Here is a 17,474-nt window from a genome sequence, read left to right on the forward strand (position 1 = left end):
TGTTTTTCATCAAGTTGTGCCCTGGAGGCTCAAAAGTTCAGCCTAGGAGCCTGATTCATTCAGACGAAATAGAAACTTAATCAGGAGTCTACTCTCTTTATGATTAGCCAAAAGGTAAGGAAGGGGAATGAATATATTGTACAGAAGTGAAGCTAGAAAATAGGGTGGTTAGTTGTGAAGTCAGGAACTTGGAGAGTTGCAAGACAGAAAACGGTCTAGAATATTTTGAGTGCTGAGTGGTAGAGGGCATAGCTGGACACTGCAGCAGACAAAAGCCAGGAAAATACCACAAAGTGACCCATTAGCTAAACAGAGGGATGCAAATGAATAAGCATTGGTGTGGTTAGGGAAACAGTCTAGACTACGTATAGCTGGATTCATTTATCTCTGTTTATATCCACTTGGTGGCAGTGGTGATAAAGGAAGAGTTGGCTGGTTTGCTTGCCTCCCTTCCCTCTCACCATGCAACCTACAGGCTGTGCTGTTACACTATCACTTCATCATTGCCATGTGAAATGTAGCACATTTTACCTTATACCCACAGCTGGTAGCCAAAGGGATAAAGAACCCCATGGGAGCTGCAGAATTAAGTCCCACACATGGCAAGCAAGAAGGTGGAGGTTCCCCTACCAGGCTGATGAAGCCCATTTCACCACAAATCATCTCCATGACATCCGCTTTGAAGGAAGTGGGTGCGGTAAGTCATATATTTCAAAGCAGTAACCACATGTATGTCCATTCAGTGTGCAAGTGTCAGGAAGAGAATATGATTCTCAGTGCTCCTCTCAAGAATGAAAATTGTCTGCGCACGCACAAAACCACTACTGTATTGTGTTCTACATGCTTTTTAAACACACAAATTGATTTGTGTGAAAAATTGGCATGAAAATTGGCCTTCTCGTAGATTAACATTGCCATTGTAGAAATTCTGCCTGCAAGGAATACGTCAACAATAGTATGCTGAAACATTCACTGCACAGCTGTTAATGGCAAGCATTGTTTTCCCCGCTGTTCTTTCTTGTACTAATTACTGTATTTGACACAGTCTTTCATGTTGTTTTGTTGCATGTTTTGGATTTTAAAGGATGAAAATGCGTCGGTCATCCAGGAAGCCTCAGTAGAAGCAAAACCTGATGTTGCTTTTCAAGTAAGTTAAATTACTTCAGCTTTACTTTGTACTTCATTTTTTTAGAGATTTTGCTTTTTATGTAATGGGTTGTTTTGTTTTTTCTTTCCTGCTTCAGAACAAGCGAAGCATACTCCGAAGACTGAATGAAAACCTTAAAGCACAGGTAGATATAAAAGAGGAAAATGAACCTAAAGACATCTGTGAGGTAGCTCCGCCTGATGAGAAGAACCAGCATCAAGAAGAAAATCATCCGGTTCCACCTGATCGTAAGAAATGGGAGGCTGGGGCTCAACTTGTGGTTCCTCTAGCACAATTAACAATGGAAGCATCTTTCACTGGTACAGAGGGTAAGTTGATTTGTTTAAGTTTGTTAACCAAATCAAGTGACTTGCAAAGATTGCACTTACTAGGTAATACCATCCTACTTAAGTTAGTCTTGAACTTGCTTCCTCAAAGATTTGTAAGTTGCAAACTGTTCAGCCACATAGCTTGAATAGACCCAATCTTTCTCCTAAGTCTACTCTCCATTCACAAGTCCTTTTCTCTCACTTCCTTCCTCCCTCACCCTAATTATGTCACAAATTGTTAGCAGCTGTGTGTTCCCCAACTGGCAGTGAACAAGGTGCAGACCTTTTGCAGTGTTTCACGTCCAGCGGTTAGCAACTTGAAACTGAATTATATATTACCACCCATTTTGAGGACTACATGGTTTCTGTGATATTTCTGTGCACTGGAATTCCCAGCTCACTTATAAACCTTGGGTTGTATCCAACACAGCAAACATCCTCATTCACCATGGAACTTCCCCTTCTCTAGCCTCCTGTGCATCCTCAAAATTGGCTCCAGTGGTTTTGAGGGTGTGGGAGGAGTGGCAGGGGAGCAATAGATAACAACCCTTTGGATTCCTGTGCCATAAGCTTTGGCATTCCATTCGGAATGTTCCTTCTTCTCCAGTTATATTGCGTCTTCTATCTTTATTTTGGAAGTTGTATCCAAAGAGCCTTCTAGAGGTTCCCTCACTGTGAGAAAGAAGTGAGGTTGCAGGGAACCAGGCAGAGGGCCTTCTCGGTAGTGGCGCCTGCCCTGTGCAACGCCCTTCCATCCGATGTCAAAGAAATAAACTATCTGACTTTTAGAAGACATCTGAAGGTGGCCGTGTCTAGGGAAGTTTTTAATGGTTGATGTTTTATCGTGTTTTTAATATTCTGTTGGGAGTCACCCAGAGTGGCTGGGGAAACTCAGCCAGATGTGCGGGGTATAAATAATAAATTATTATTATAATGAATAATGATGATCTAGATTTTGGAGGAGTGACAAACAGTCCTACCACCCCACTGTTAAGAGAGCTTTTTCACTTAGTGGGGAGAGAGAGAGAGAGAGATATGTTACCTTTAAAAAATTCTATTCTCCAATTCATTGCTTTTGCTGTAGAAAATATATAAAAGAAAGGAAATGTTAATTCTCAGATTTCTGTAGCCAAATCTTGATCTGATTTCATTGTATTTAATCTAATCTAATTGCACTGAATCAGAATGTTTTGTTTTAATAAACATTTGTATTGGCTTGCATCTGTGTATCGTAGAAGCATTTGCCGCCCATTTTGTTCTCTTTATACCCTTCAGGAATAAATTAAATTGGGATGGTATGTTCTTTACTGACAGATCATTATTCTTTTGTCTTTCATTGAAAATAAGGGGGGGAGGAAGCCCTTCCTAAAGCTTTTTATGTCAACGTGTTAAATATTTCCCTACAGCACAGACATTAGGAGAGGTTATTAAGCTAGACGCTGCTGAACCCCAACGAAAAGTCTGGGGCAAAAGCCCCACCGATTCAGTGTTGAAGATACTTGGAGAGGCTGAGTTACAACTTCAGACTGATCTGCTAGATGACCTAAGTATTACCAACGGTGAGGAGAAGCTGAAGCTATGTTAAGTTTTAAAAAACTTGTATCAGGCTTATATTTTGCACTGAATCTTTCATGAGTGGTGGTTTAGGATAGACCTTTGGACTACTAATTTCCATTTATCCTTGATTTAATAACAGAGTAAAGCTTCCATTCTGAATAAAACCTCTTCTTGTTCTCTTTAACCCCAAGCAGTAGCAATTCAAATCCAGGCACCTCTTGCACTGTGAATCATTGTCTAGAATCTGTTTTCTCTCTTCTACTTACAGTGACACATTAAACTGGACTTTAATGCGTGGCGTGAAATTACAGGGGACCAAAACAGGCATAGTAAAAAAGAAATAACTTTATTATGATGAAAAATCAAATTACCGTTTGATAGGTTAATAACAATTTTAAGGCACACTTTCATTTGTTGAAGTGTTTTCACTATTTAATACAGACTTGATGCCATTTTAAAACATGTAGTTTCTTAAAAACTGGTCCCTTTAATATTCCTAAGTGTAAAACACTGGAACTTAACAGTCTCATACAATTAAAAAAATGGATACAATTTCCAGGTGTTTATGTAAGACTAAAAACAATTCACTTTCAGACCCATTTGAATGTTGCAATAAACCACCGTTTGTCTTAAATTGGGGTGGCTAACCCCTTGTTTGATGGCCTTCAAGCAACTTTTTCTTCTCATCCAAGACCCTACTGAATTCAGCAGTAGCAAAAAATAAATCATTTTTTAAAAGTAGTCATAGCACTAAAGGTGGAAGGAGAAGTTTAAATCCAGCACCCTGATGGGAATGCAGTCACTCAATAGACAATGATCAGCTAGATCACTTGATGAACAGGGAGGGGGAAATAACTCTTCTCAACTGATCTGCATGTGTGTTTTATGTGTGTTCACACGTTGAGGTGGCCACACCTATTGCTGGCATGCAGCCCCAGGAAGGCTGGCAGTGGGTGAATGCAAAAGCTTAACCACACCAATCATTATTAAACCATGCTTTAAGAACATGTGTTCCCCCTGTCACAGGGAGGAGCTTAAACAAGCCAGCGCAGAATATGGTTTCCTTTGTTTCAAACAAACCACAAGCCAGAAATAAACCAAAGTTTGCTCTTGGTCTGTTTCTGGCTTACCACTCATTATTTGTTTGATACAAAACTATGGGGCCATGGTCAAATGGCACAACAAGTTGTTGGAACTACAGTTTGTGAGATTCATGAGCAATAGAGGTGAAGCCACACCACACAAGTAGTCACGCAGCATGCAGGAATCATGTTCATTATTAAACTATTACTTAAGACAAACTCTGACTTAAGACATGTTAACGAGGCTACTGTAAGGATGCAAGTCTGTTTTCTTCCTTTTAGTAAAGAAACCTGCATTTATTAAATCTGGACAGCTTACCTTTTTACCACACATCTGTGCTGCAACATATTCAACGAGGTGTATATTTAAGTGGCAATTTATTACTTTGCTATAGAAGTTTCAAAGGAAGCATTAACAGTGAGAGACAACAGTGAAATGAAAGCAGAAACTCATGCCAGAGAGGAATCATCGACGGAAGTTGAAAATACTGAAAAGACGACACAAGAAAGCTCTCAAGCATCTGAATCTACCCAGTTGACAGCCAGGCTTGATCTGATAAATGGTATAACTTCCCAGTTCCAAATTTATTCACACACCCACACCCCTGTTTTTAGTAAGGAGCAGAGAAATGCTGTTAATGGAAGTTTAATAATTAATAAATTAGGGCAATACAATGTCAAAAATAATTTATGCAAAGGTAACACGCTGAAGAGTTCTAATAAAATTCCAAAGTTCTCTTTAAATTTGGCCTCTGCTTGTAGTTGCTTGTCAACTGTGCATCTTAGCACGGACGGCTTATGAGAGCTAAATAATTGTTTCAGTGCCTTCCCATAGGACATATGTGTTTATGCATAACAATTATAAATAGCCTTTGCACCTCCTGCTAAATTTTAATATCCCTTAGGAATTGTGATGCAAGTAAATGCCTTTAGCACAAGTACCGCTTCTTTCATTTGTGAACTTGTTTCCACAGAGCCTGAAGACTTGGAATCAGAATTGTTAGAAGAAACCAAAGAAGATAAATGCAAAGCAAATATATTCCCTGTCATTGCTGATGTGTGGGTTAAAGAAAGAGCAGAAGTAAAGGAAATTGTGTAAGTCACCCTTCCTTTATGTTTCCACTGGTATGAAGTTTCATTTTTGAGAGTTTAATGCAGAAATATATTGTGTGTGTGTTTATTTCCTGGCTTTGGTCATCTTTCGCAGGTCAGAAGATCCTACTGATAGTAGCCAATATGACAACGAAGATCTTCCAGAGGATGGGCTATTAAAAAAAATGCCACTCCATGATGAAGCACCCGTAGGTCAGCAGTCATATTATTTATACTTCTTATAATCTAAAATGGAATTCGAGATTTTGGGGTATTCTGTATGTCTTTTGCCAACGTGAATTGGAATACATAGGTTGCAATTCTGTGTCCCACAAAGCCCTGCTGCTTCTGAGCAGACATGTAGGATTGAAGTGTAAACAGGGAGTTAAACATAACATGTCTTGTTCTTCTGGTCTGTAGGGAGTATAGTGGACAGGAGAGGGTTAATTTCCCTTCAAGAGGAAAGCCCAGGCCAAATAGCAGCAGCAACAACAAAATTTATGTCTTTTCTGGATTGGAGGAATCTTCCAGTTACAGGACAACTTTTCAGTGTAGAAATTTCTTATGGGGGGGGGGGGAAACCATAAGCAGATAATCACATTTATCAACAAAAGAACAGTAGTGAAGAAGAAAAAATATGGAGGGAAAAGAAGGAGGAGTCCAGTGGTGTCCCTGAGGACTGCTAAGGGAAATAGTGCATGCTAGATTTGCAAACAACACCCTGTGATTTACACTCTCTGTGGTTTGGTTGTTTGTATTTAGTGTGGGCAGACCTGTCTGCTCCACTCTCCACTGACCAGAAGAACACTTCAAAGTAAGTACAACATTCCACTCTCGGAACAGCGGGGGAGCAGACAGCAAAAGGATATCATCATATCAGGGTGGGAGGAACAACTCTTTATAGCTGCTGATATTGTACTTTCCTGTGGAGGAATATTTGAGGAGAAGCTTGTTGCATGAAGGTGGACAGTTGACCTATTGATCCTCCTGTTGAAGGTTTATGGTAGTGTGCTGTGACCAAGCCATCCAAGGTACATGTTATGTGTGCAGAAAAGGCTGTTACACCCTTGCAGGCGCATGGCATTCTGAGCATACTAAGTCAGGCAACATGTATTCTGACTCCTCTGTTCATTATGTTTCTTCCCTGTGTGCCAGTATGGAAGCAGTTCTGGCATAGACTGGGAGACCTTGGCCCCTGAGTACAATTTGAGGAGACTTCTGGGTGCCAGACAGACATTCCATATCCTGGGGAAATGGGGTTAAGGTGGTTCTGTAGGATTTATATTTCTGCATACCAGGAGAAGGTACGACTGCAGCCTGTGGGCAGTGACTGGCTTGGAGTCATCTGTCCTAGGGGATTCTTTACAAGGAACCATCCAGACCCAGTTAACAATAGATGTAACCATAGCTGGACTGAGGAACACTTGATATTCTATCCATACATTTAGCCGACCTCATTGGCTGCCAAGGTGCAGGCAGAAAAACGTGTGCATCTACCACCGTGAGCAGAAATGTTACCCAACTTAAATAAACCTTACAAAAAACTACATTTTGATGAGGTGTGCACTTCAGCAGTTCTTTATGCTTCGAAACCCGGGAGACGAGGTTTCAGTCTTAAGGTGACATTGGTAACCTCTAAGAGACTTGCATAGAACAACTTCATAAATGTGGTTCCAAAAGTTGTGGAAAGAACTACAATTCCAGGGAAAAGTTCAGCTAGAGGGCCATGCACTAGAGGGACCCTTCAAGCCACTCATGGATTCATGAGAATTATTATTTATTTAAACTGTAGCTATCTATAGAAGCGCTTTGCTCTTGCCCTCGGAAATAGTTCCTTGACCCCTGAGGACTTGGGGAAAGAGTGAGTTCACTAAATGGAAGCAATCTGCTGCTCCTATTCTGATGGCTTCAAAAAAGAACCCTGTCGCTTGCTAAAAGTTCTTGTCAGACCTATATTTGCTCTAGAAGAACCCTGGGCTCTTGAGTTATGAACTGTCTTTCAATAGACTAATGAACAGAAGGGTCTATTCATTCAGTCTCTCTCGTATGCATTTTCTCAAGCATACAGACACTATAATGAGTATTTTCAAAAACCTGGTGAGGAATGGTGACTCTTAACACTGAAGGGAAACCCTTTTACTTGGGAGGAACTGGCAGAGGGGAAGGGAAGGAGGGAGCCTGGAAACTGCCATCTGTCCCCATTTTGTCTTTACATAAAGGCTAGGCCTCAGCAATGTCATCTGGTACTTGTCACAATCCAACCCTCTGCCTCTAACACACTAGCCACACTAACAGATAACAAATTGGAGAGGCCGTTTATGGGTAGGGGAAAGCTATAGCACCCTTACCTATGTAGTCATTTTGCTCTTAAAAGCTTGAACTCTTCCATCCACAACCTACTTTGAGGGATTTTGGGGCAGTCCCACAATTAATTAGTAATTTTCAAGGTAAGGTAACGCAAGGTGCAGCATCGGCCTACAGCATATCTTATTTCTGCAGTAAATTATTGAACTGCACCTAACACTTTTTTTAAACGAAGCTTTCTGGAATGTTAACCTGTACATCTATTTGTAAAATGGCATGTTCTTTCTCGCTCCAGATACCCATGATTCCATGCAACCTGAACCCTTTTTTCAGAAAGTGGTACAGCATCAAGCAAGATTAACAGCTTTTCCTGTTCTGTCGGCACAGTCTTCCCTTGATGATTCCCTTCCAACAAGGTCACGCTCTGTATCGCCAGAAAAAACAAAAGGCAAAAACTCATTGTTGATAGGACTTTCTACTGGTCTCTTTGATGCAAACAACCCAAAGGTAAGCATTAAAAAAAAACAAAAAAACAAACCTTAAATGTTGCACATGGGTGTATTTGCTGCATGGGTATATAATGCTTATGGAATTGTTGCATTTTATAGACTACAAAAGGATTATATACTTGCACCCGTGCAACTGTTCTTTGTAATACTAGAAATGCAGAAAAAAATTAGAAGTGCTACTTGGGAGATTATTTTTTTATTATAATTGGGGGCAACCTCCTGAAGACGTACCTGATCCTGGTACAGTCATACCTCGAGTTGAAGTTGCTTCAGGTTGAGCGCTTTCAGGTTGCGCTCTGCGGTGACCCGGAAGTAACGGAATGCATTACTTCCAGGTTTCGCCGCTCGCGCATGAGCAGACAGTCAAAATGACGTCACGCGCATGCGCGGAAGTGGCAAATCACGACACGCGCAGACGCGGATTGTGTTCACTTCAGGATGCGAGCGGGGCTCTGGAACGGATCCCATTCGTATCCAGAGGTACCACTGTATACTATTGTATTTTATATATATAGCAACGTATATTTTTTTGGAAAGTAATAAAGGAGAATTCATAATCTTAGCATGAAAACTGTTCTTGATTCTTCATTCTCCCATTTCCCCCCACTCTGGAAGAAAACAAACAGGAGCTGCTTGTTACTATCATAACTATGCTAATATAAATTTAAAAGTTATTTTTGTTATTATGGTCACACGTTCACATTCTTGCTGGTTGGTCTGGTCTGCTCGTTTAATGCAGTATTCCTTTTTAGCTGCTGAGAACCTGTTCGCTCCCAGATCTTTCCAAGCTATATAGAACACTAGTTGATGTTCCCAGTGTTGCTGATGTGCAAAATCAACAGAGTCTTGAAATAGATGACATGGAGGATGAGCCCATCAAAGGAGAACAATCTGATTCTGAAGACATGTGAGCAAAAAAAAAACCTCTCAAAAACTGAAAAAGTATCTCCATAAAACATTAACTTAAAAGCTTTTTGTTTTTTAAAAAAATCTTTTAAAAATCTAGTACAGCTACACTAAAATAACTGGCTATGTGGTAATATCTTGGTGGCTTTCCTCAAGGGAATAAAATGAAACCAATGCTATGCAATGAAAAGCAATGAAAAAGAAGACTTGAAAATGTGATGCAGAGTTTTATCTTCTGTTTACAATAGGCTAAGTACTGACTGTACCTATTACCAAATCACTACTTCTTTTGCTGATGCTGTCCTTCACAGAATGCTTAAAATGTTCAAGCTGTTGAGTGTGGAAGAGCTAGTCACAGAATTGTGATGTTCAGTGCATCTGCTGCTGAGGGAAATTGAATGCCCTTGGCTAGGGAAAGACACTCTCTGGGCCCATTGGAAGTGGGGAGAGAGCAGAGAATGACGGAGGGCTGATGAGCTGTTTAGGGGGTTACTGTCTAGGGGCCTTTCCACACTTCTCTTTTATCACAGTATAATTGCTGGGTGTATTTATTTTTTTAATTTTTTAGCATGCTTCCACACAGCATCATAATTAATCAGCAGGTATTCCAGAAAAATGTAATCATAAACCACTTTTTCGCATAGAAAAAAAAACATCCTAACATTCTGTGAAAGATCTGGAATGGATCCTCAATAATTTTTTTGTGTGTGGAATTTGTTCAAGCATCATCCTGCTTTCTCTGTTAGGAGGTGCTACTGGTGGATATTGTTCTACAGTTTTGAATATGTTTTCTGTCAGGCCCAACGTTAGGCCAAGAAGCAGCTTATCTCCTTTTCAGTCGTTCATACAGATACTGATACCATGTCAATATATTGCCGATGACAATGATCATTATCTGCAGATAACGTTCAGTCACAATAATAAGGTTCACCATAACACAAGACAGACAAAACTTGGTCCTTCCTTCTATTCTTCTGATACACCGTAGGGTTTGAATACCCAGGCCTTGTGCAGAAAACAAAAATGGGGAAGAGATTTTGGTACCCGGCATGCATGTTCTCTGACATTTGCTGGTTAGTGGAGCACAAGAACTAGATGAGACATAAAGTGTGTGCCTGCAACTCTTCTCAAACCAGGCACAACCAGGCATTGCTGTAGATGGGGGGGAAACCACACTCGGTCTCCTGTGTACAACTACAGTTGACTGAATACCCTAAGTTCCAAATGTGCTCAAATAAACATTGGATCCAACAGTAACTATACCACTATAAAAGCTAGATGTGGAAAGACCGAGATTTTATCAATATGTGCTTTTTTAAAAAAACTCTACTGAAACATTCCCTATCTTCTCTTGGCAGTCTTTTCAGTTGCCCAGCTGCTGATATAGTCCTTGGTTTTTAAAGTGGTTCCTATGTATTCAAAGCATGCATCTTGCTATATCTTTAAGATTCAAGGGCTGAGGAGCAGTTGTGTTTTTCTACTGTAGTTAATGGTTTCATAAACATGAGTGATTTTATTTGGGAGGAGAGAATTTTTCTGCATACTGAATTGGTTATCTAAACAAACATATAGTAAGCATTTATTGAAAGTGGTAGAAGCAATTAGAATTTTCATGCTTTGGCCACTCAGCATCCTAACCACAGATCCACTCTAAAAACAGGCAGTGGTCCACAAACCCTTCTTACCAATAGTGCCATCTTCCTCATCACTCTCTTTCAAGGCCTTACCTGATGTGATGTGTTTGGCAGTGGGACAAAGAGCCATATTTGGGTTTCAATTCCCCTTCCCTGGTATCTTGAGACACTTCAATGGCTTTCCATTCACAGCTTAAATATGGTACAGCACAGAGCTTCTTTTTCCAGACCTGATATTTCTTCATTCCCCATCATGACAGGCTAAAAATCAAGTTAAAAGCTGAATGCTTCATCTACTGTCTTTAAGCAATATAACCTCACAAAGAAAGTTGGAAGGCAAAGGTTCAATGGCATAAATGGCATTTAGTTACTTACACACACCAAAAATAAATCATATTCATTTCAATACATTTAAGGGCTAATTCATATGTTACCTTTAGCAGTGTAACTGCTGTTTACTCTAGACTCTTATGCTATGGTGGCAATTTATAAATATTTTCTATGCTTTGGTACTTTGCATTGTACTTTCCATAAGGATATTACCCATACAACATGGCAGCAATCTATAGAGGAGTGGTTTTGCTGCTGCATCCACAAAGTAAGAGGTAGTTCATGGCTCAGCCCTTCACAAAAAAACCCCAAACCCCAACCCTGTTTAAGACCTACTTCTCCTGGAATGAAGTAATGGTATGCAAACATTTTGCATTGCAGTATGTTTGGGGAGGCAGATCCAGATTTGCAGGAGCTTCAGGCTTCAATGGAGCAATTACTTAGAGAGGAGCCCAGCGATGAATTCAGTGAAGAGGAAGAAGCAACGTTAAAAGCTGAATGCCTAGCAAATGGTACAGAAGGGGATGAGGTTGACAACAATATCAGCAGCGAAAGTGTGCTTAATGAAGAATGGCATTCAGGTATATCTTCATTCCAGTAGAATGGTTTGTTCTTACAGAATCATAACTCTAAACGGTTTTGGTCCGTGTGTGTCTCAAACTTGGAGATAAACTCACTGATGACCCTGACTTGCTTCAAATTATTTCTACAACTTGGAAAGGCAAACTCCTAAAATAAGTTATAGAAATGATACACGTATTGTTGGCGGTGTATCTGTTAAGTTAGTCCTCCTGTTTTATCAGTCTAATAAGTTAGATACAAGGTCTGTTCAGCATTAACTGAACAAATATCTAATTTGAGACAGCACTACTGTTAGCATAGTTAACTGCAAAATGTACATTCAAAACAGCAAAACGTATATTGTACTGCCATGCAGATTGCAGTACATGAAGCACATTACTATGCTAGATCAAACCAAAGATCTGTGTAGTTCAGCCCTACATCTACAGGGCTTACAGACTCCCCAATGTCCCTCAAAATTGTGTCTCCCAAGTTTGTACCCATGCAATGCATTAATCTACAGAGAGGGGGTGCCTTTGTACAATTCCCTCCTGAATAACACAAGAAGACAGGATCGCTGCTTTTGTGCAAAGTTTATGAGAATGCACAGCTTTTATAGGTTCTTTCTTAAATATTCTATGTATGTGGTGAATGTGATAAGTCTTTCTGAAGTTTTATTCATTCTATAATTTTGCCTCATTCGGCCTTCCAGAGAAAGTATGCTCATAGTAAGTACTGAAACTTCTCTGGATGGGGCGAAGGAAGTGTTCAACCACTAATGGAATGTTCCCTAGCTTTGTTCATGTGGGGTAGATATACATTGGTCTGATTAGGAAATCAAAGTTGATGACATTTTTTAGCGCAGCTGGCCACCAGGGATAGGAAGTGGTTCTGCCCCACTGCAGCACCCGTCCATCAAGCACTGTGAAGCCCTCAAGCTCCCCTGCCACCCAGAACCCCAACCCCCTACACACAGCAGCCGCTGTGCCGCAATACAGACCCCCCCTGCCACCCTAAGACCCCCACCAATGTCCTACAGAGCCCCCCATACACCCAGTGCAGACCACCCCCACCCCTGACTAGCTGTGCTACTGTGTTGATGCAAAGAATTACTACAAAACAGGCGGAACATTAAAATGCTTCCCTGTGTTTCTATTGCGTAGACAACAGTGATGGTGATAATGCCAGCGAATGTGAAGAGTATGACAGCGTGTTCAGTCACTTGGAAGAGCTGAGATATAACCTGGAGCAAGAAATAGGCTTTGAGAAATTCATAGAGGTTTATGACAAAATAAAGGTTTGTGGGATATTTTACACAAAGGAATGTGAAGGAAAATTGTCGTTATTAATTACAGTCCATCGTTGCAAGGTGTGAACTTAAATTAATCTGGTTATGTGTCAGTTAGTTGTAGGGCGTATGGGGTGTTAGAGGAGGCTGTATGAGGTAGCTTGTTCATCTTCGTTCTCCACTTTGCACTGAGCTCTCACCTCTGGCTTCTAGAAGCTATTTGCATGAGACAGTGGCCACACTTCAGGAACGGCTTCAGCGGGCTGGCTAAACCAGGGGAAAGTAGCTGATGAGTCTCAAAGCCTTGGTGCATTAGAGACTTCCTCTGCATGCAAAGACGAGCTCTAGCAGACTGAAAAGACAAGAGCTATAGTGGGGTCCAGTGGTCAAGAAGGCAGTTTTTGCATGTGCCATAGAAGGAAGTGAGGGACAGATGGGGCTTGTCAACCTGGGAAGGTAGGCCGTCTAGAAGAAAACTCTGATCCTATGCCTCTGTTGCCTTGTGGAATATCTTCAGGACAAGAAAAGCCTAAGGAATAAACCCTACACAGATCCAGAGTGCAGTCCCAAAAACGGTTGGATGCCACTTCGTACGCCTCCTTCTGGCAGTTCCAGCAGCCAAGCTAATGCCAAATGTATTGCTCTGCTTTCCTGTGAACCACATCAGTGAGGCTGAGAGGGGGGTCTTGTCTGGGCAGCCCAGGACCTCCATACACACTGCCCAAGCTTGTACCCCAGAGAGGTCATTTTGGTGCTGCTAACGCAGCAGTTTGATTTCATCCCCAGAGGCACACTCCATTGTCTCTTGAGACAGCGGGTGCCAACAATTAGTTGTCATATTTTGGCTTCCGGAGATGATTACACCAAGTAAAAAAGAAGCAGAAGTTGCATTTCTTTCTGGATTATTTTGAATTTTTTCAGCATTTCAGAAAGTACATTTATGTTCCTTTTCTCTTAGGCTATACATGAAGATGAAGATGAGAACATTGATATTTGCTCAACAATCGTTCATAATATTTTAGGAAATGAACACAAATACCTATATGCCAAAATTCTTCATTTAGTAATGGCAGATGGTGCTTATCAGGAAGGTAAATCAGCTGTTTACTGTATTCATTCAGTGCAGTACATTTTATGCCACCTGTTCCATAGATTCCTGTTTTGTTTGTTGCAGTTGAAATTGCTAATTCTAATATACACTGGGAAGTTACACAAGGCTCCCCACTCACAAATGTTGTTTTTAAGTATAATTATCGATGTGCCCACACATTTTTCCTCAGTTTTTAACATCTACTGCCAGACTTGTATTGTAAAACCAATAGAATATATACATTTACAGTTTGTGTACATTACCAGCTTCAAGGACAGAACAAATTCTTAGGAGATATTGCCAACAAATTCACAATTGTTCTAAGAACGGCCATACTTCTGTAAACTACCCTTTTTTTGTTGAAATCTGACTATTTCATGTAATAAAGATTATAAAATGAATGGCTGCTTATAAATGTAGCTATACACTGGTTCAGTGCAGACTTAACTATGAATGAAAGGTCAAAAATGTTAAAAAAATGGACAGGGAAGGGTATCATGGAGCTAACCACGATGCACTTTTACATCTGCATGCTGTTAATGCTAACCAGGATTTGTACTCCTCGTACTAATTTCAAACTACTTTAAATCACGGTTATGTTAACAGTAGCAGATGTAACATTGGACTGTGGTTAACTCCAAAAGAGAGATGGAGAAAGGAATTTGCAGGAGGGAAGAAAGTGTCTGAGCCTGCCACTTACAAGTCTCCTAGCTATGATCACATTTATTTGATTAATTTTTGCATTTATACCACCTTTCTGCCAAGGCACTCAACAATTTTAAAACACTAAAATAATATAAAATGTAAAGACAGCCTTCAGGGGAGCGGGGAACACAGTCCAACTAGAGCAGATCCTGATGTTTTCTGTGCCTGTCTCCCTCATACTTTCCTTTTCCACACTGGGCAGATGGTTTCATGGGGCATCATGGGGAGAAGTCTGACTGGGGTAGACCCTCATGTTGTCTTTGCCTCTTCCTTCTCACAGGGCAAATGGTATCTGTTCATCCTGGGGGTGGTGGAGGATGCTTTATCTACACCATTATCACTAATATCTACCGTATTTTTCGCTCTATAAGACGCACCTGACCATAAGACGCACCTAGTTTTTGAGGAGGAAAACAAAAAAATATATTCTGAATCTGCACAGCGCCTCTTCAGCAAAGCAAAGTCAGAACAGCAAGAGGGATCACTGTGCAGCGAAAACAGCGATCCCTCTTGCTGTTCTGGGATAGCCGCACCAAGCCTCTTCAGGGCAGGGGGAGCGTTCCTCCCATTGCTCTGAAGAGGCTTCGCGCTGCTATCCCAGAAGTCAGAACAGCAAGAGGGATCGCTGCGCAGCGATCCCTCTTGCTGTTCTGGCTTCAGCGATAGCTGCGCAGCCTGCATTTGCTCCATAAGACGCACACACATATCCCCTTACTTTTTAGGAGGGAAAAAGTACGTCTTATAGAGCGAAAAATACAGTACTTTCTTTTCCCATATGCAGAGTTTGAAATCTTTGCAGCTTTAACTTTAGAAAAACACATCAGTCACAGTAGCTTATAAGGTTAAACTGAGCAGCCTTCAAGTAAAAGGCACAAATGGGAGGTGGAGTTTGTTGAATATGCAGTATTCAAACATCACTGTCAGTCATCTTTACTCTTGGTGAATTTTCTGGCCTGCATTTTTTTTTCTTAGCTTGAATATGAGGTCTTTTAAAAGTAGATGCGTTTGGTAAACTGTTTTCCTCACTATAATAAACATTTTAAATTTTTCTTTCTTTGCAGACAATGATGAGTAAAACGCCCTGGTGACATTCTCAGCTGCATGTAGGTGTGTGGATTTTGTTGAGTAGAATAATGAGACACAATGAAAAAATAATATTTTAGTGGGGCAGGCTTATAATCTTGTTGATTGCACGGAGACGGAAAAAACATGACACTTCACTGAAAGGCTGTTTATAGATTTCTTTTGACATATAGCTTCATTCCTTCAACAGATAACTGAAAAGGCTACATTTCATTTAAAATGAGTAGCAAAGAATAGAAAGGCTGACTCAGAAACAATTTAGTGTTTGAGAGATTATCATGTATGAATAAGCCTATGTTGTATTAGGCGATACTGTTTGTTTAAATCTAAGCTGTTAAAAAGTACAGTTCAAACCACGACCTTTTAAAGCTCATGCCCACCATTTGGGGAGGGGGGGGGGAATCCTGTTTAGTACTGATGAAATTTTCAGAGACTTCACTTTCTGTTCAAGAGTTTATAATTTCTCTGTAATGGCCCCCTGGGTCTTAAACACACATAATATGAAAGTGAGCCTCATTGAAAACAATGATGCATTTCTATATGAAGTGGTTTAAGATCAGGGTATTGAGTATTTCACCTAATGTGTTTGTGGGTGAGTATATGTGTGTGTGTATATATAGAGAGAGGGGGAGAATGAATATTCTTTGGAAATATCAGTATTTTTATCAGGGTCAGTTTATTATTTTCCCCCAATCAAAGCAAATAGTGTGTCATTTTTTAAGACTCCATTTTATTTCTGTCAAGTGGCTTAAGGAGCAAGTTTGGAGCTGGAGGGAGATTCTGCAATTTTCTCCTATAAATAAAAGCAGCTCCAATATGATGGGGGGGTTTTCTCTGTAGTACTGTGTACTGGACTATGCCTGCTACTTATTTTTGGTCTGTAATTAGGACCATCCTAGCAGTGGCTGAGATGAAAATTGCTACAAATGTTTTGCTGGTGGTGTTTTGCAAACAAGCTATGTATCTTGCATCCGGATCTTCCAGAGGAAACAGGTTAAATATTACTTGATGTGTTTGTTCTCTCTCCCTTCTTTCCTCCCTCCTTCTCTCCCATGGAGGAAGGGGCACTTTATGGGGGAGAAAACAAATTCCTGTGAGATGATGACTTAAAATATTTTTAGTGTGCAACAGGTAATATCAGCAACTGAGCTGAATCAGCTGTAATGCTTAACAGCTAGTTTTTCTGTTGAAAAAGTAGCTCTATGTCCCCTGGGTACAATGCCAGGTGGAATGTATGTATGTAAACTCACCGTGATTCTAACACTACATTTAAAAGTTGTTTTATTTCTAACCACATTAAATAAATGCTTGACCTTTTTGTATGATTATGTGGACTTCTCTTTTGATTTCTTTCTTAAGGAAAAACGGAACAAAATAAAAATACTATTTATATTTTGTTATACTCCTAGACTGCGTTTGAAAATTTGGCCCTATATTTGTGACTGCGTTTAAATGTACCCTTTTTAAATCCTATTCTCTATCCGTCTAGTGGTCAGTGATAGCCATACAATATCTATTATTTATAGTCTACCTTTTTATCTCAAAGACACGGGGGAAGCAGTGGTAATATATAGAAATACAATACTCCGTTATCTTTTCCTTTGCATGTAAAATAAAGGCCGCAGACTAAGAATGGGATAGAACATGGTGCTAACAGATATCCATTTATGCAACAGGGCTTCTCTTTCCTCTCCCTCATCATGCAGCTCATTGTGTTCCTCCAAAAATCTGCTTCAGACGCTCTGGACTTTTGGAGGCACAGAGAGAAAAGGAGAAGCCCAATTTCACAAGTAGCAGTTGCCCTAACAAAAGACACAGATGGCCCCAACGTGGATGCAAGAGGGATACCACTATCTC

The 17,474-nt window shown here is 40.4% G+C and overlaps 1 protein-coding gene across 6 annotated transcripts in view; it reads left to right on the forward strand.

Moving 5' to 3' along the window:
- NEK1 (NIMA related kinase 1) overlaps positions 1-16,945 on the forward strand; it is a 40,978-nt gene extending 24,033 nt beyond the window's left edge. For all 6 annotated transcript variants that reach the window (XM_081875238.1, XM_081875239.1, XM_081875241.1 and 3 more), the window contains 13 exons: positions 545-697; positions 1,085-1,147; positions 1,245-1,476; positions 2,883-3,035; positions 4,511-4,678; positions 5,090-5,210; positions 5,323-5,420; positions 7,807-8,018; positions 8,773-8,927; positions 11,272-11,471; positions 12,615-12,748; positions 13,698-13,830; positions 15,596-16,945. In XM_081875238.1, coding sequence (XP_081731364.1) covers positions 545-697; positions 1,085-1,147; positions 1,245-1,476; positions 2,883-3,035; positions 4,511-4,678; positions 5,090-5,210; positions 5,323-5,420; positions 7,807-8,018; positions 8,773-8,927; positions 11,272-11,471; positions 12,615-12,748; positions 13,698-13,830; positions 15,596-15,609 — 1,836 coding nt within the window. In that variant the 3' untranslated portion in view covers positions 15,610-16,945. The remainder of the gene's footprint in view (positions 1-544; positions 698-1,084; positions 1,148-1,244; positions 1,477-2,882; positions 3,036-4,510; positions 4,679-5,089; positions 5,211-5,322; positions 5,421-7,806; positions 8,019-8,772; positions 8,928-11,271; positions 11,472-12,614; positions 12,749-13,697; positions 13,831-15,595) is intronic.
- The last annotated feature ends 529 nt before the right edge of the window (positions 16,946-17,474 follow it).

The sequence above is a fragment of the Podarcis erhardii genome (genome assembly GCF_964252035.2).
Source record: "Podarcis erhardii genome assembly, chromosome: 9".
In the NCBI taxonomy this organism is placed as follows: Eukaryota; Metazoa; Chordata; class Lepidosauria; order Squamata; family Lacertidae; genus Podarcis; species Podarcis erhardii.